The following is a 19,458-nucleotide window of genomic DNA, read 5'->3' as shown; positions in this document are numbered from 1 at the left end:
TTTTACACGGACCTGTACTTAATTGCTTTGTCCCATGACCTTTGTAACTGTTTAAGTTTCTTTTTTCTACCAATAACGATTGTTAAGACCATGATCTCATTTCAAATCAATCACCTGCAATGTATTAAGAACGTAAAAGTTCTACACATTCAAACATCTGGAAACTAAAATTCTACGATAGTTTAGCTCAGTATGTTTGGAATGTTGCAAAATAAGAATATGACAGCCACTGAAAACATGATTTTACGTGTTTCTATCACTGCCTGATGACATAAACTTAGATTATGTAACATTTATACTTCTACAATTACAACAAACAGAGCAGATTTTTTTTCCTGTTTATTTTAAACGGTTTTATGATAAGACTATTTAATCCTAGCCTATGGATAAATACAACATGATAAAGGTGACCTGCAGTCATATTTCACAACCCTTGGTAGTTCACAATCGTACATGTGTGTATAAACACTACAAAATGCTACAAGTATAAATGACAAAACAACCATGACATAATATCACATTATATGCGAAATCAATGGTATTAATAAAAGCAAAAATAAAAAAAAAAATAAAAATACAAGAAACAAGTGGGTGTGGTGATTTAAATGGATTACAACTAATGTGATTTGTGTGATAACTTTTGAACTTTTCCTAATAAGTACATGAATATGAACAAGGATGATTTAAAAAAAAATGTTATACTAAACATCATGAAAAATTTTTGCATTACAGTTGCATTTCACTTCTAGCAATATACAAAGGTGTTGGAATCAAACTCACTTTGTGATGGTACATGTGCTTTAGAATGAATGAAAATTTGTGGACGATATGTTTCAATGAACCTAGTAAGATATGAAATTAGAAAATACCAAAAACAGATCATGACTGTTTTATACACCTCCTTTATAACATCATAAAAGTTATCAAAATGATCAATTGAAATCTTTTTCAAGAATACTAGTAGCTTCTGTTTTAGATCCCCTTTCTTTTGTAAATATATATCTATGTCAGTAAAACAAAACACCCAATTTTCCCTCTCTCATAAATTATCAAATGAGTTGCGTATTTGTTGGAATGATTTGGTTCTAACAGAAGCTGTCAATTTCCTGGAATTCACTAAGCGCCTTTACAGGCTCCATATTCTTCTTCCTGGCCCCCTTACGGACTTTGGATCGGAGTTCATTGGGATCCTCCCGCTTGACCAGAGCCTTCTTCTCTGGAGGTTTCATCTTCCACATGACCACCGTGGACTGAAAATACATTCAAAAGTAACATATAAGGGCCACAATTTCATACCATATTTATTAACTTAATTACAATTAAAAACCAAAATTTTATGCACTTACATGTAATTCAATCTTGGATTAATATGTAATTGTCTTAAAGGTAAACATAAAATTTATACATTGTAATTTAAGTTCATGTTAATGTTTACAAAAAAATATTGAGAAGTTATAAAAATGTTCCATTTTTAATTAAAAGAAGAAAATTACTAATTTAGTGCAAAAAAGAAAAAAAACTTACTGTGTGACCTGCTTGCTTGTACTGTGAACAAAAAAAAAATGAAAACAAAATTGATATGTACAGTAAATGTATATTCTGCATTTTCTTTGAAAGATATAATTTGGTGAAGCTATACCTACACTTGCAAAAAAAAAAAAAAGTGAAAAACTGACAAGAAATGTTTATATTTTGTACACCCACATATCTTTCTATATTCTAACTTTAAAGATAATGGCAATTTACAGAAGTGAATATCCTCTAAGATACAGGGGTAATACATTCCCCACATATGCAGGTATTTTGGTAATACTGTAGAGCTACACATACATATAATATACAAATCTAAAAAAAAATGGCTGAGACATTGACAAACCTTGGTGGATGCTACATAACAGGCTTTCACTGTCAGGACCACAGCATTCATGAGATTCTTGGCAGCCATAATAAGTGAAGTAGCACTGTCCAGCTATAAATAGATTAAATCCTCAAATAATATGGATATTTTGATAACATTGGACACAGTAAAAAACAGTTACAGCAAACATTCATATAATGAATTCATGCTTATGGTGAAGTGATTTTCATTTCCTGTAGGTATTAAAATGTATTATAAACTTTTTGGATAAAATCAATTAATGAATCAAAATATTGTTTGTTCCTGGAACAAATATGTTTTACTGTTTACGCATTATAATCCATTAAAAACTAAATTTGCTTTGCTTTGTGCCAACAAAACTTTCTGTTATCATCTTTAGTATGTATATCAAAATATACCACACTTATAATATATACAGTGTATTCAATAAAGACACAATAGGTGATGGTGATATGCCCAGTAAAATGATCCCACCATTAACACATCACAAACTAACATATCAAACTGAACCAAATCTGCCAGAACACGTTGATTGTTTGTGTATTGCTCAATTCAAATGTGATAGCCATCCCTATCCTGTTTTGCCAGCTTTAATTATCAAATTTCAGTAATTAAAAAAAAGAGTTTTTAAGTTAATTCTATTGCATTTTAGAATGTGTATAATACAAAAAAAGGCATTTTACATGCACCTGTCTGAGAGTTACAGTATACATGCCATGCAAGTAATTTACACAGTATTCTATGACTGGGAAATGTTATTTATGAGACTTTATATATTAGTGTACTTAATGATCTAATACATATTAAAAATATACAAATGTTGTATTGAATTTTCTTAGTCTTGTTTAGGAAGCGTTGTTAATATTCAATATGGAAATATTTCCATTAGTATGTTAAGATTTTTTTTAGATCAGATATGTCTTAAAACATATACTGGTATATGTCTTACAGTCTTAGTATTTAATAGATTAATAGCATAAAAGCAATTTAGAAAAACACATGTACTCAATCACTTTGGCAGCTACACTAATATCTTTTCTAGACCTCAACTGTAAATATTTTTAATCATTTTAGATTTCGATTCATATATATCTTTTACATAGTGTATACAATTGATTAGCAGCCAGCAGGTTCAGAGGTATGAGAGGAAATGTCATGACTTGAAGCACAGTGCAATACATTGGCTGTTTTTTGGCTATGAGCTGGAAAGCCTCAGAACCAGGAGACTCCTGTGGAGTAAACAGCCTTACCCCAGTCACCACAATAGCCTGTCCACTGACGCTAGTAATGTCATTCTTGACTTTACTTGTAATGTTTAATTGCTGGCAATAGAGGGCGATTCTTTGTAGGTATGCGACCAGATCTTTCTTTGAGGCAGAGTCTGGACACTAGAAAGTGAAAATGGTCATGCATGAATGAATCTATCTTGATAACACTATCCATTGATTAGCCTTACCCCTGACACAATTAATTCCCCACTGACGTTCTGAACATCGGCCTTGACCTTACTGGTGATATTTAACTGTTGGCAATACAAAGCGATTCGCTGTAGATAAGCTAACAAATCTTTCTTTGATGCAGAGTCTGGGCACTGAAAAAATAAACTGGGTTAGCAAGAAAATTACAAAATCACTAAAGATTGACTCTTGGAAAATGGCAATATTACTCCATCTGGCTCTTCTGGCATTCTATGAAATGCAAATCATTAAATTTTGCATTCAAAAAACATGGAAATGTGATGCATTCAGCATTGAAGAATAAATGTTTTTACAATTTAATGACTTCATACAGTATTTATGATTATCAAAAAAAGATACCAATATCAAAACAACAGTATCAATAATATTTCTGAAAACAATATCAAGAAATCCTTATGTAAAATGCTACCCTTTTGTAGCTTTAGTATACAATAATGTTTATTCCACTGTGTAGATGATTTTGAAGATTACCAGTAGGAAGGACAGCACTCTACCTGATCAGCAATTTGTTTAGCTAGTTTGTCCAATCTGATACCAGCCTCAGAGATTTTCTTGGCAGCATTGATGACATCCATTGTGCTCTTCAGTGGACCTCTACCTCTGCAAAATTTTACCCGAACAGATTAAAACCTACTCCTAACACAATGTAGATTGTATAAATGTGTTTTGTTAAAAACTTTGGAGAAAATTTATAAAACTTTTAAGTCAACCTTCAAACACAAAAAATAATTAGGAATAAAAGTTAAACAACATACCATAAAATTTATTTTATGTAAATACACTATACATGTGTAGTGTGAAATCACTAATTTTTGCAGTGGTTTAATTTTCGTTGTTTTCAAGGTATGAAAAGGCCCCATGAATTCATGTCCACCACAAAATGTAATTGCTCACATATGTTACTACTCAACAATTCTTTATCCAAGAAATTGATTCCCCTTGAATCCGTATTTTTCTCTCAAACCATGAAAATTTGACCCCAATATGTGATTTTACAGTGTATTTGTATCTTGCAGATATTTTCACTTCTACACCTCATTTAAAAAACAGATTCCTGCCTTGTAAAATCTGTCAAAAACAGATTCTGACCAATTAAAATCTGTCAAAAACAGATTCTGACCTATTAAAATCTGTCAAAAACAGATTCCTACCTTGTAAAATCTGTCATCTCCATCATGATCATACACATCTGTTTAGCCATGACGATGATGTCATTCCCGCTGTCGTCCCACTTGGCCACTTCACGGTCTAGTTTCATTTTGTCTGCCAAGAATTCTTGCACATGCTCCTGAATCTTCTCGCGTTCCTCTGCAGGCAGCTGTCTCATCATGGCTCTGTCACTCTTACCATGGTCATCGTCCATCCCAGTCATGTAACTAGCTATAGTGTAACACAAAAATTAACTCCAATTTTACCAAGTTTCAAAATCACATTACTGCCAAAAAATCAATTCGGGTAAACAGTAACATTTTGCAAATTCTTGTGATTTTGTTAGAGTAGACATCAAAATAATCAAATACTTTTTGTCTCATGCTAACTACTAAGTTAGTAGAAAATGTATTCATCTTTTATCAATGTTGACTGAATACTGAATTTTCATAACAAAACTGGTGTAGTCAAACCATGCACTTGTAACAATAGTTTAAACATGGCATTCACCTTTCTATTGAACTCAAAAGAATTCAGTTTTGAAGACACACTTATTGCATACACATTCTTTACAAGTTCAATACAACAAATAATTCATCAAATTTATGCTCTACAGTAAAAAAAATAAATAAACAATCAAAAAGATGCTTGACCAGAAAAATCACCTTTGGATCTTGAAGCTGCATTAGAAAACACATTTAGTACATAAACTGTTGATTTTGCCATGTATACCATCTTAAATACATGAATCAATCATTCTGAATCAAAATATGACAATCATATAACTTACATTTACTTCTTGTTTCATATGGATCTTCTTCCACCTCTGAATCTGTTTCTACTTCAGTCTAAAATTAAACATTTGCTTAAATGTATAAACTCTTCATTAAAACAGCTTTATCTATCCTTTCAGTTACATGTATTTTTATTTGATTTACATACTGAAATGACCATTATAGTTTCCGGCTTATATATTGATTAAACAAACAGGAAGCAATTATTATTTTTCTGCTAAGATTCAGAAGGCTGGATTTTGCTTCAACATCAAATACATAAGAAATACATGTACAAAACAAATTACTACTTCTGTTTTTGTGACAAATGCCCTATGTTAAGATGTCTGTAACTTACCCTGTCTAGCAGCACAGCCTGTCTGATATCCCTCACGCCATCATACACAAGTCTGCTGGCATCAATAAACTCGTTCTCGTCCACTTCTCGCGGAGGGTTGTAACTCAGGGCATCCACAGCTATTTCCACCTTTTCAGCAAAGTTAGGCATAACTGAAACGAGGGACATGAAAAAATATTATACAGCAAAACTTAAAATGTTTCATTCTGAGTTAATCATTTTATACTGTTTTCATGAAAAAAAAATTTTTTTTTTTTAAATTTTGAACAAAATCATACTGAATATATTCTAAAATAACAGAAGCTTTGCTTTTCCTATATCATCTCATCATGTATCATATGATAGAAGGTACTGACAGGTTGAACTTGGATGGTTTAAATATTGATTAGCACTAAAGCAGACATTACATTTTTCTTTTCTTTCAAATCAGTAATTACCTTGGTCCCTAAGCATCAGTACTGTTTCCATTACTCTATCAACATATGCCCCTGCCTCATAATTTTCCATCTCAGCTGTGACCACATTACACACACGAGATGATCTCCCTCTAATGGCCCCAGCAGTTCGATCAAGCGTGTCTGCATCTCCCTCTTGAAGAGCTACCACACATTTGTTGACATCCTCTAGGATATGACTCTCTGAAAAATACAGGAATAAACTGTACAAGTGTGCAAATTTATTATCCAAACACTTTCTTTTCACAACAAGAGGCCCAAGGGCCTTAACGGTCGCCTGAGTATAATACAACAATTTAGAGGATCCATAGAGTATAAAATGAACTGAAAGGTGAAGCTTTGTTGCCCAAAAGCAAGAAAAATAGGGTGATCAGGATCAACAAAATAATTAGTCTAGTGTTCATTAACAGTACATAAATTAGGTTCTAATCTGTTCCCCATTTATCAATCTCACCAGACAGTATATAAACAAACTTATAATCAGTGCTTCTGTACTCTTTTAATTCCTTGTTGAAATCTCTTACATTGGCCTCTCTTGGTCTTTGATGAGCATTAAATAAGACAAGTTATTTTTGTCTCATTTTTATTTATCGGTTACTTACAAGTCTACCTGATCATTAAAACTATGAAAGAACTTTTTGTATCATACAAGAAATTTAAAATTCTTGCATAATTCTCTTATTCTATTAACCTTTCAAGTACATTATTTACAAGGATTAATTATCACCAGTAAATGGCAAAGGGGAATAATTCCTTTCAGTAGAATACAAATTAATAGAGCCCTGGCCTGGACCAGAACACTTGATCAAATGGTTCTGATGTTCAAAAATCTGGTAAAAATACCCTTCCTTATTAAAACTTTTACTCTTTTTGCCTCTGATATGCCCAGGTGCAGAGAATATTTTTAAAGCATTAATGCATTTTCACTATATAATAAATAGAACCCGCCCTAATATCAGAACCTCTGATCAAGGGGTCATGAAATTCACAATTTTGGAAGAGGCATCCTTGCTTATCATAACCATGTATTTGTTTAAATAATACCCAGGAGAAGAGAAGATTTTCAAAGAAATAATGCACTTTCATTTTATGATCTATATAGCCCCGCCCTAGCACCAGAACCCCTGACCCTGGGGCTGTGAATTTCACAATTTCCGTAGAGTCACCCTTGCTTATCATAGCTATGTATTTAATTTGTTTAAATAATACACAGGAGTAGAGAAGAAGATTTTCAACGAAATAATGCACTTTCAATATATGATCTATATAGCCCTGCCCTAGCACCAGAACCCCTGACCCTGGGGCCATGAATTTCACAATTTTGGTAGAGTCACTCTTTCTTATCATAACTATGTATTTAATTTGTTTAAATAATACCCAGGAGTAGAGAAGAAGATTTTCAAAGAAATAATGCACTTTCACTATATGATCTATATAGTCCCACCCTAGCACCAGAACCCCTGACCCTGGGGCTATGAATTTCACAATTTTTGTACAGTCACTCTTGCTTATCATAACTATCTATTTAATTTGTTTAAATAATACCCAGTAGTAGAGAAGAAGATTTTCAAAGAAATAATACACTTTCACTGTATGATCTATATAGCCCCGCCCTAGCATCAGAACCCCTGACCCTGGGGCTATGAATTTCACAATTTTGGTAGAGTCACCCTTGTTTAACATAACTATGTATTCAATTTGTTTCAATAATACACAGGAGTAGAGAAGAAGATTTTTTAAGAAATAATGCACTTTCACTACATGATCTATATAGCCCCGCCCTAGCACCAGAACCCCTGACCCTGGGGCCATGAATTTCATAATTTTGGTAGAGTCACCCTTTCTTATCATAACTATGTATTCAATTTGTTTCAATAAAACCCAGGAGTAGAGAAGAAGATTTTCAAAGAAATAATGCACTTTCACTATATGATCTATATAGCCCCGCCCTAGCACCAGAACGCCTGACCCTGAGGCTATGAATTTCACAATTTCACAATTGGTAAAGGGCTCAATGCTTATTACAATCATTCCAACAGTTTGACTGCTTGATGTCCAGGAGTAAAGAAGATTTTTAAAGATTGCATTAATTTTGATGGTTTTGGCCCTACCCCTCAGGCCCCAGGGGGGGCAGGGGCCACGAATTTCACAATTTTTGTTCCCCTTCACCCATAGATGCTATATGCCAAAATTGGTTGAAATTGGTTTGCTGGTTCTAGAGAAGAAGCTGAAAATGTTCAAAAGTTTACGACCGACGGACGACGCACAACGACGGACAAAAAGAGATAGCAATAGGTCACCTCAGTGACTCAGGTGACCTAAAAAACCATAAGAGAGGTTCATATACGACCCTACTAAATATATACATGTACATATTTTAGTTTTATTTAAGTATTTCAAATATGTGTAAGAGAAAATCATTCAAGCATCCATCTAAGGATGCCCATAATATTTTCATTTAGCTTCGAACAAAATTTATCATTCAATACATTCATACATGTTTCATTTGTTTCATTTTTAAGAAGTTCCTCTTACCAGAAACAGCCAAGAAATCATGAATGGTGGTAATATCATCTACAGCATCTGTCAGGATTCGTACTTCTCTCTCCCAGGCATCCTTAAAGACATCCATGTTTTCTTGAGCGACCTTAGACCTGGGACGACTGGCAAGAATTCGAGCTGCATTGATTACCTAAAGAATTCATAATTCAGTTTTATGTGCATGTAAATATTAAATTTGTCAGACAATTTCAGTATATCTATACCAATGCAGTTTCACACTGTGGCTATAATCCATCTCACTTTTATCTTTAAAATAATTATTCATGTTATACAGGTACAATAAAACCTTGTTATCTCAAACATAATGTGAATGAGTAAAAGCTTTGAAACATCCAAGGGCTCTCGATACTGAGGGTTAAATACATAGAGAAAAGGAGTTGGGACTTTCGACTGACTTACAAATATCCCTGATATTCAAGATATCGATGTTCAAGATACCAAAGTTCAACTGTACTTGAATTTTCATGTTTTGAAAAATTAACCATTCTCAACTAACCTGTGGACAGAGGCTTTCCAGTTCAGCTGCAGTCATTCTGACCATTTTGACACCTTCTGCATTGCTGGACATGGAACATGCTAAGTTTGCTACCTATTTATGTACAGAGGTCAGATATATGAATTAGAACCAGACTGTTAAAACAAACCACTTAATACAGCTACTTTATTTTGAAATTTTACTCCAAATGATGAATTTTGTAGTTAAAAGTTTTTTTTTTTTTAAAATACTTGTACATACCACTTGTTGATCTTATAAGTATTTGACATAAATCTTCTCTCTGAACCAATAACATACACAGAGCAAATATTGACAACTGAACACAGGTTGCATACCTCCACAAGTTTGTTGGCATGGTCAGCAAAAACCTGGGCATACTCTTCCACCCCCTTCTCATCCCCAGCCTTGGCAGCCTCTATCAGAACAAGGAGGGGCACATTGGTCTCCAGGAAGGAATCAGAAACATGATCCACCACTGCTTTTCTCAGCTTTAATAAATAAAATATTACAAATATTCCTATAAATATTGAAAACTTTAGTGGGTATGATATCAAACATAAGGAAAATTGACACCCCTCGTAAAAACCCCGACACTTATAGTATATAAAATATATGCCCCTGAAAGTAATTGATCCAAATGCAAGTATCAAAAACTAAAAAATATTCAAGAAAATCTGATTTTGTCACATTTGATACATGTCTACTCCTTCTGATACATGACAAGAAACAGTTCTTAGACTGCTGTGTTTTATATATACTGCTTGTCATCTCTAAGTATTTATACCTGTCTTTTGAGGTCCTTTGTCTTACGTTCCATGTTATCTATTGCTCTTTGTAGATCTTCACTTCTTTCACTTCTTCCAGACTGTAAATAAAAAAGTCAAATCTATCTAAGATTTACACATTTTGCAAACAACTTCATTTTTATTACTTTATATCTGTATAATTCCTGCAAAGTACCAATTTCTAGGAAAATCATTTTCTTTCTCCAAAACTTTGTAATTTCATTAATTTCCATTAAAGATTCAGCAATGAAATTAAAATACAAACACTCTTGACCTGAAAAAGCTGTGGATTGATAAATACAGTCATGTAATATAAATAGGATGTTCTAGCAAAGATTTTTCCTCTGAAGGTCAAGTATATAAATTACACTTCAATTCTGAATTTAATTTCATGACATGCACATGCAATATGGCTAAATAAATATTTTGAATTATTTCTCTGAATACTGAGAAGGAAGACAGGCTTTTAACCATGTTGTTGTTTAATTTTTTTTTAGATTTCCTTAACTTATCTACTCATTAAAACAATTCTGAATAAAGGAAAAAAAAACACAGGTATTAACAGAACTATGATCTTCATCATATAAAGGCACATGCTTAACAATTTCATTCAATTTAAAGCAGTGACAATTTCACGTCTAACTATACATGTATTTATAGAATAAACATTCAAAATTTTAATACAGCTGAATTTTCAAATAAAAACATTCCAGATACAAGTAGATTGTTAAATTAATTTCTAAATAACTCAATACAAAATTCAGGCAATTACACTGTATGCTCTCTCTTTTTAACAGCAAGTTTGTTAATTGAATTCTAAGGCAAAAGTTGACAAGAAAACTACATGAATGTTATTCATAATAACTTGTGTACAATATGGAAATGGGCAATACAATTATAAATACAATCTATTGAAATTTCCTAGAGAAGAAAAGATAAAAAACATTCCACTGTTACCTGTACCTTGAAATTACTTGAATGTGGCTTCCTGCACTGAATTCATTTAGTAAAAGTATTCAAGTTTTAGTTTATAATGCTTATATTAGCTAATCCTGTATCTAATTTGTGATGCCTCAAGGAATATTTTAAACAATTTTTCCTTATTCTCATGAAAAAATTTGTAATTTTTTTTTTTTTGCTTCTTTACATTGGTTTCCACACGAGGGTGAATAATTGTACAATATACATGTAAATCAGCTTTAGAAATTATGCAGATAGCTTTTAGTGCACAAGATTTAAAACAAAGTTTTCACTAAAAACTACCACATGGAATTGATCTTTTATCCCAGTATGACAACTATATAATACTTACATTGTTCATGTACTCTGTTAATAGATCTTGTAAAGCCTGTCTGACAGCATTACACTCCTGTACGATCCTCTCCCTGCGATCATCCCGAGTACACGAGGAGTCAGCCATCAGAGCGGCTCCACTGATGATGCTCTCCAGACGCTCCTCTAATGAAGGCCTGGTCCTCACTTCATTATATGTCAAGGGATCCATGATTATTTTTTGCTACAAATACATGATTATCTTTTTCTATAATATCTTATGTCTAATAAAAGAATAATTCAAGATAATCATGGCAATGAGCAAACTTCCAAAGGGATTTCTCACCATCTGGTCAGAAGGGATGATGACACGTATTCTTAAAAAAAAATCTTGCTTAATAGATACATGTACAGTGAAACCTGTCTGCATTCAGACATAAATTTTGTGTCAGAATAGACAGGATATCACATTTCAGTGTAAAGAACAGAGAAAATTGTAAAAGGGGAACGAAAATAAAGATTATAATTCACGAAGAAACAAATTGCACAGGTGTTGGATTAGACAGATTTTACTGTAACTGCATATACTGTATAGGGGATTAATTTCACGGGTTGTAATTTTCACGTTTTTCTTGCGGTTTGTTGAATTCGTGGAATCGGTACTTGTATATAATAAAGTTACCTCCCTTGTCTATATCCGTTTAATCCATAGCATAGCTAGAACGACATAATCAGCGTTATGTATTCACTTCACAGGGTATGTTTATATAAAATAGTTAGAATAATTAATTAGTTATAAAAAGTCCTTGACTATAAACGTCGAGTGACTATTACGACACCCCAAGATCTTCTTTCCGAAGGGATAATACATCGCGGCAAAAAACCACTGAACAGCTGCTAGACGGTAAGAAATTGTTAATGTAGGTCGACGAAATAATATCCTTCCACATCTTCAGCAAGTTCGATATTATTTGAATGATTTTTTAAAACTAAAATGTCGATAAAAACTAATACGTATGATAGTGTAGGTAACAAATACTCGTGGAAACATAGTTACGCGCGGGTAATCAAAACCCATGACCCATGTGTTTTGATTTGATGAAACATGTAGCGTTAGCTATTAAAACAGCTTTTTAACAAATACAGGTTATTATCTGATGATCTTAATTAAAGTAAAGCGTGATAATTAAAATTATTGAATGACAAGTGCGACTCGTAATTACTGAAATAACCATGTACTACACGTACCGTAGTCTATTCTTAAATATCCAAATACAGCATGGAGGTTATTGAAAACTTATTCACTGTTTCTTGAATTCACGGATTTATTAACACCGTGAATATAGCGAATATTAACACCACGAGTTATTTTCCCCCTATACAGTAGTTTCCACTCAACAGTAATTAACATTTACAACAGTCAAATAGATAGCATTCACAAAGACAGAGATTTCAACCTAATCTCCGACTCCTTAGTGGAACAACAAAAAATATGCATAACTGACACAAAATCATAATAAAACCTAAAAAAAACCCATTTCTTTTAGACATATCATTACCATTAATTCATCCAAAGCTGAGGCCAGTTCACCAGCCCCCTCATACGGGTGAGCATCAGAGGCTCCTGAGGCCTGGGCTACACCAGATATTGTGTTGACAGCATCTACAAGCTGTTGGTAGGCATAGTCTCGGTTTGATTTGGCTGGTGCAAGTTCTGGGTGCCTCACATAAGCCTGAAATAAAAACAGCATTGTTGAATGAACCTACACAAATGCCATTCAATAGTGCAGTGGGGTACATAAAATTATACACCTTGAAGTACATTTCTTAATTAATTATCATTTATGTGTGAATAAACTCCTACATAATCCATACAGATATAAAGCACCTTATGTCTTTTTCATGAATGATCTAGATATATTTCTGTCAGCTTCTTACTCCATCAACAAACATCAGAATTTCTTAATGGAAATTCCTGTGAATGAACTCCTACATTTCCTCCAATCAATTACACATGCAACATATCTGTCAGTTCTATTTACGAGCACTCTATCCACCCATAAAGTACTCTCTCTACACATTTTCCTACAATAGTCGCTCATTATTGGCTACCTTTGAAGTCGTCAACAACATCATACTATTCTTCTTGAGGACAGCCCTGGCAGCAGCCAAATCATCACGCCTCCTTGGGTCCTTAAGATCCTGAAAGAATAAAAAATTAACACGATTAGTGATTGAACACACCTGTAAATATCTGGAAATCATCTAATGAAAACACCTACTGGGTGGTTTAATACTGTAATACTGCCACATTTAAAGGTCACCTTATGTTTATATTTCTTGTTAATGAAGACAGCATATGATAATCATTTTCTTAAATGCTTAACCTAGCATGGGAATGCTTTCCTCTATGTAATGTTGCATAACAATGCACTTAACAAAATGCCAAAAAAAGAGAAAGCTTTATCTAGTGCTCTGAGAAACTAGCAAGTTTTCTGGGTAATCAGTTATGTTAATAAAACACCTAAGGGTGATAAAAAATGCATAATACCCCTTCATATTGAAGAAAGGGGTTGCAATTATTTTCTTAATGAAGGGGAAGGCCTGGTTTTGGCTTGATAATGCCCTGTAAATGTGTTCTTTTCATAAAATTTTGAAATTTGCTTAAATAAAAGTTGAATATATGAATTTGATAAGTCATGAAAGAATTTCCTTAAGAAAACAGTGTCCACAGCCATCACCCACTTCAATTTTTGGATATGTTGTGTAGAAATCTTTGAGAAATCACATTTCTTAATTTTTGTGGGTGCTGCATGCGGTCTATATTGTCTGAATGAAAATTCCACTGACAATTGATGTCCTCTGCAAACTTTCTAAGAAAATACGAGAAAATGCAGAAGTTCATGACTTCACAGTGGCCATTTAGATGGTCATATTAGAAAAATGATTTGTATGATCTTACTGCATGGAGTTTGAACAATTAAAGCAAGAGTTTTATTTTCTCAAATTTTCTTATTATAGTACAAAAAATACAGGGCCAGATTTGTATTGAAACCATACCTTCTTCTTTATCTACAAGTAACAGGGGTAAATTGTGCATACATAATTACATATAATTAGTATGGCTTTTAACTGTGTATAATAATATACTGTACATAATAGATTCGCTTTTTGAAACAACTAAATGCACTCATAGCAATTTGTGTTGCTGCTTTGAAATGCAAGAAAGTTTTCTTGCCTTGACATCAAAAGTTTCTTATTTTCAAGAAAGTTCCAATGGATTTCATCAAAGGGTTTAGGAGCTGCATTAACAAAATGGATACCCCTTTATCGAGTGTAATGGCAAAGTCCATGTTTAGCTGTGGGAAACCCCAAATATCAAAATGAAAAATAGGAAGTCAAAAAGACACTATCTAATACAGATTCTGTGAAAATTTGATTAAATTACATTCAGTGGTGTAAGATGAGTTACAGGTAAGTGACTGCTACCCCCACATTTTCCAAGAATGGCAAAGTCCATGTTTTGCTATGGGAAACCCCAATCGAAACGTAAAATAGGTGCACAATTGCACTATGTAATTGTTGAAGTCTCACTTAATTTTAATCAGTGGTATTGGAGGAGTTGTAAATAAGATAGGGTACCCCCAATATTATAGAAAGAATGGCAATGTCCTTATTTTGTTATGGGGAACCCCAAATACGTGTACGATTGAAATATAGAATAGGAGATTCACAATGCCACTGACTGTGTAATAAGGATTATGTGAAAGTTTCATATAATTACATACAGTGATGTAAGAGGAGTTGCAGATAAGGGATTGCATTCCAAACATGCCCAAGTGTTACAGACAGACGACTTTTCATGTTGGGAGTATAATAAATATCAATCTCTATTGTTCTATTTGAGAGCTATGTGGATATACGTAGACTGTCACATACATTCTGTCTTTGGGCAGCTCGTTGAGCTAGATCAACTAAGCTCTCTCCCAGATCTTTGAAGCTTGACATCAGTTCTTGTTGACTTGTAGCATTCCTTACTCTGTCTAAGTCACCCTCGACCTGTTAAAATTTAACAATAAACATTTAAATTCTCTGTTTTATGATAATACATGTAATATTAATAATACTACTGCAACAAGACATAAATTGCGAAGAAAATTTCTTTATCTTCATGTTTCAAATGCACTTTATAAATTTCATTTTTATATATAACACTTTAAAAAAAAGTCTTTATTACATTCTAAATTTTCTTTATCATCATGAAAAAGGAATACCACATACATAAGACTTTGCTGAAGTTCTGTATGTGAAAATATGAAACAATACATGTGCTGACAGAACTTTAGTCTAAGCCTAGTTTACTTACCATTCTTAGAGATTTCAGCAAGAGATGAACATCCACCATATCAGCTAAGATCAGAAGCCTCGTGACGGCAGACAGGAGAGCTCTAGCGGCCCGTACCATAGCCCCACGCTTAGACAATGAACACGGCTCAGCAGCAAACTCTGTAGAGGCATCCCTCATTACCTCCCCTACAATACAAATAATGATATAAATGGATGGCTGAGGACTAACTGAAGTTGTTTTAAAGAGCAAGTCTTTTTTTTTTTAAATTAGGTGAAAGGATGACTTGCAAAAACATCTTTATTCATGATTGTGGGGGCATACAATTTTCTAAAAAATTATTCTATAATAGGCAAGCTTGATTTTAAACTATACACAATGATACACCTCATAATGACTAATAGGTCATTTATATTAACCTGGTTTAAATATGAGTTATTATGCATGCAACTTTTACATGTACTTCAATTATTGCATATGCACAAAATGACCATTTTTAATGATGGTAGGTAAAACATCTCTGACTTTACAATTGACAAGCATATCTACTGTCAATTCCTAATAAACTGTTTAAAGTCATATTGTACTTACCAGTTTTCCTGACTTCATCAACAGCTGCCATCATATCGGGCCTGATGTCTGGGTTTTCATTGGCGATTTCTTCTCCTCTAGCAATGAAATTCTCTGTAGCTTTCTGTACTGCAGCACTTAATACATGTGCCTTCTTGGACCTCCCTTTCTTTTTATTTGATGGACTTTTTTGATTAACTAGTGTTGTTACCTTTAAAAAGAATAAAGTTTTTATCAAAGCTGGATATTCCTGGATTATAAACATAAAAACTAATGAATGTATTAATATGTAGTTCTGAACATAAAATTCTTTCAAATCGATAAAACAGCAGAGCTCTCATACCACTTTTTAATAAAGGGGAAAGGGCAGTTTACTTAGAGAAAATAAGGGATGTTTCAGGAAATCTGGGGAAAATCAATGAATTAAACCCAAATATTCAAAATCTTACAACATTTTGTTTTCTGCAATTCTGGTATCCTGATACCATATTTATCATTTGTTACAGTAATGATAATTGGGAACATAAGAAGTCATCACTTAATTGGGAAAAAAGGTACCTATTCTGCATTAGGTATGGCGTACCCAATAGATAGTTTTCATATGACGTATTTTCTCTGAGTTATTTCCCTTGGCCGCCATCTTGGTGGTCAACCTGGTAATTTTTCCTCTTCGTCTTACCAAATTTAAGAGGATGTAGCAGAAATATTTGGGGAAAAACCTTTATAGAATAAAAACTATGAAATAAAGGAGGCTTTAACCAATGTATATTTTTTCAGAAAAACGATGCTTCCTACTCCACAATGGCCAGTATAAAAAGTTAAAGTTGGTTGAATAATGAGGGAATATGGGGATGTTGACCTCCAATATGGTGGCCAATGGGAATTAACTCTTGCAAATTTAGGTCTACTGAAAACTATCTATTGAAGATTGTCAGAGTCCTGAATACACTCATTTATAAAACTGATTAAAATCCTAAACTATTGTAACTAATGTAAGGCACACAAGAAGCATCTATAATACATAATATGATATAAACACGTTATGTGTTAGATATATTATATCTAATGGCTTAATTAGATATTTGATGTCAGAATATCAACAAATAGTCAACTATACCTCTATAAACTTTGATAATAATAATTGATAGCACTGCAAATATTATAAATGTTACTTATACCTGTGTAACCAAGGGTTCTAGGGTCTTCTCCACAGACATGGTCCGGATCTCCAGATTTTTGGGGTCCCATTTCAATTGCAGGGACCCCACTGCAGGGGAACCAACACTCATTGCACACTATGACTAAGGGAGGAAAAAAGGTGGTTGATAAAATGAATATATAAATCAAAATCAATTGAAATGAACATAATTTAAGAAGTGTGAGAACCATGATCATAAAATACTTACCTGAACATGCATGCAATATTTCAGATCTGTTAGTTAAACAGAAAATGCTAACCATAAAGTGATATTAAACATTTCAATCAACATGCACCCCACCTCTACTGTCTACGGCATCATAAAAGTATATTTTGATCTTGATTTAGAGTATACATTGTGTACTTTTTTCACTTGATTAGCTATACGTTATGTGTTAATAATTAAACACGGCCCGATGTATACAAAAACATACACTACACAGTCTGACAGTGTTTTACAGTGGATACATCATACTGTTCATCAACATAATATTTCATTAAATATGCCGTTAAGAATACATGCTGTGCAAGCGCAACTTAGAATTTAACAGAATTCTATCTGCAGTTTCATATTCATTAGAAATTCTTACCAGATATCTATACTTGTAGTAGTTTATTCACAAAACTCGACAGAAGAAATTCCAATTTAGTGACAACAATCTGAATCACAACTTCCGCTGTTCTATTGTACACCCTACGTAATTTTGTTCTTTATTTATTTCACCACCGTTTTGCAAAAACTAAAAATATATGTGGCAACAAAAAATATAACAAACTGTTTGACTCTTGTTTCCCCAAAAAAAATTAATGCAATAAGTATCTGGTACAAAAAATTATTAATAAATTAATTGCAATTGGAAATTTTATTAGAACAGCCAAGGAATTTCTGTCACGTGACCTTCCAGGTTTGCATTATTCAGTCATTAGATACGATAAATGGACCATATTCAGGGTATAAAAGATGGGAAAAAAAACATGGCCACAGGAACCGGGGGGAGGGCACGGGGGGGGGGGTGTGCCAACCCCCCAATAATTTTGCCAATATATAGAATACTATAGAAAACTTAGCTATTATATGCTGATCAATGACCCTTTTTTTTTTTTTTTGGCTTGTCAAGGAATTTTGGTAGTTGATAGTGCCCCACCCCCCACCCCCCCCAACTGAAAATGGTTGGCTATCCCCCTCCCCCAAACTGAAATTGCTTCCTACGGGCCTGAAAAAAAAATTGTTTCAAATAACAAAATGAACATCATAATTCTCTAAAGTACAAATCAGCGAACTTGAAAAAAAAAATGTCCACAAATCTGGTATCGTTATCTTTTTACAACAATTTTAATTAATATATATTACCATTGATTTTAAGGTAATGTTACGGAAGTTAATGCTTGAAGAACAAGTTTTATTATTTTTTAAATATTACTGAATTTGACCAATTTTTCGTTTTTGGTGTTCAGTATAGAACCCTATAGAGTATGATTCATGAAGTCTCGCATATGAATCTGACATTTATTTAATTAAGTTAAAATTTCGGGAAAAATATCGTTACGGAAGTTAAATCCCAGCAATAAAAGTTAAAATTCTCGGCAATAGTTAAAATTAAAGTTTGTTTTAGGATATTAAACAAAAGTATGAAGCATTTCGCTCACAAAATAATCAAAATCTTTATACCTTTAATGCAAAAACTTTCCTGAATTACCGTTACGAAAGTTAAATTTTTAAGAGAGACAACTGTTTTTGTCTAATTCATTTTGTTATGTCGAAAATATAATCGTCTAAAATAGCTGACTCGATCGCAACTAGAATCGATGATATTAGGTTCTTTGGTCACTTTCAGATAAGTTTCAGCTCTTTTTGAAATCTGCATTCTGTGCGTGAAATTTAAAACAAACTCGTTACGGAAGTTAATCGATTTTTAGCGACATGCTATAATTGCGCATGAAAGAAGATCCATGCATTTCGTTGCAAGAATTGGTTTGATTTCTTTTTATATAGGATAAAAACTTTTTTAACATTCATTACAATCTATTTGGAACGCTTTTACGGCTGAAAATTTCATCTTGAAATTTGTAAATAAATGAAGCGACATTGATTTGTAGTGGAATACGTTTAAATTCAACTTTACATTATGTTCATATCA

The 19,458-nt window shown here is 33.1% G+C and overlaps 1 protein-coding gene across 9 annotated transcripts; it reads right to left on the bottom strand.

The window, feature by feature from the left end:
- Positions 1 to 342: 342 nt before the first annotated feature.
- Positions 343 to 18,014, bottom strand: LOC133202751 (catenin alpha-2-like). Of its 9 annotated transcripts, none has more exons than XM_061338623.1 (23): positions 17,911 to 18,014; positions 17,301 to 17,423; positions 16,144 to 16,333; positions 15,574 to 15,740; positions 15,147 to 15,266; positions 13,320 to 13,409; positions 12,767 to 12,940; positions 11,248 to 11,451; positions 10,893 to 10,928; positions 9,935 to 10,015; positions 9,486 to 9,638; positions 9,151 to 9,243; positions 8,628 to 8,784; positions 6,075 to 6,275; positions 5,638 to 5,789; positions 5,297 to 5,354; positions 5,172 to 5,186; positions 4,509 to 4,737; positions 3,852 to 3,957; positions 3,130 to 3,267; positions 1,877 to 1,969; positions 1,525 to 1,545; positions 343 to 1,250 (listed from the first exon to the last, which is right to left on the bottom strand). In XM_061338623.1, exons 2-23 carry the CDS (start codon positions 17,409 to 17,411, stop codon positions 1,086 to 1,088), a joined length of 2,754 nt encoding a protein of 917 aa, XP_061194607.1. In that variant the 5' UTR covers positions 17,412 to 17,423; positions 17,911 to 18,014; the 3' UTR covers positions 343 to 1,085. The 9 variants fall into 9 exon arrangements, with proteins under 9 accessions (XP_061194607.1, XP_061194610.1, XP_061194609.1 ...); XM_061338626.1 differs by having other exon boundaries at positions 10,899 to 10,928; positions 17,911 to 17,948; XM_061338625.1 differs by lacking the exon at positions 3,130 to 3,267 and adding an exon at positions 3,336 to 3,470 and having other exon boundaries at positions 17,911 to 17,947.
- Positions 18,015 to 19,458: the final 1,444 nt, after the last annotated feature.

Source organism: Saccostrea echinata, unplaced genomic scaffold (assembly GCF_033153115.1).
Source record: "Saccostrea echinata isolate AGI-Se365-2 ecotype Australia unplaced genomic scaffold, CSIRO_AGI_Sech_v1 ptg000047l, whole genome shotgun sequence".
Taxonomy (NCBI): Eukaryota; Metazoa; Mollusca; class Bivalvia; order Ostreida; family Ostreidae; genus Saccostrea; species Saccostrea echinata.
Note: the sequence above shows the minus strand (reverse complement) of the source record. Positions and strands in the feature narration are given on the sequence as shown.

Coding starts and splice junctions, on each gene's coding strand:
- LOC133202751 (XM_061338623.1), bottom strand. CDS start 17,411: ATGAGTGTTGGTTCCCCTGCAGTGGGGTCCCTGCAATTGAAATGGGAC. Junction 16,334..17,300: donor TAGAACCCTTGGTTACACAG/GTATAAGTAACA, acceptor TTCTTTTTAAAG/GTAACAACACTAGTTAATCA. Junction 13,410..15,146: donor GAGCTGCCCAAAGACAGAAT/GTATGTGACAGT, acceptor TTATTCTTTCAG/GATCTTAAGGACCCAAGGAG.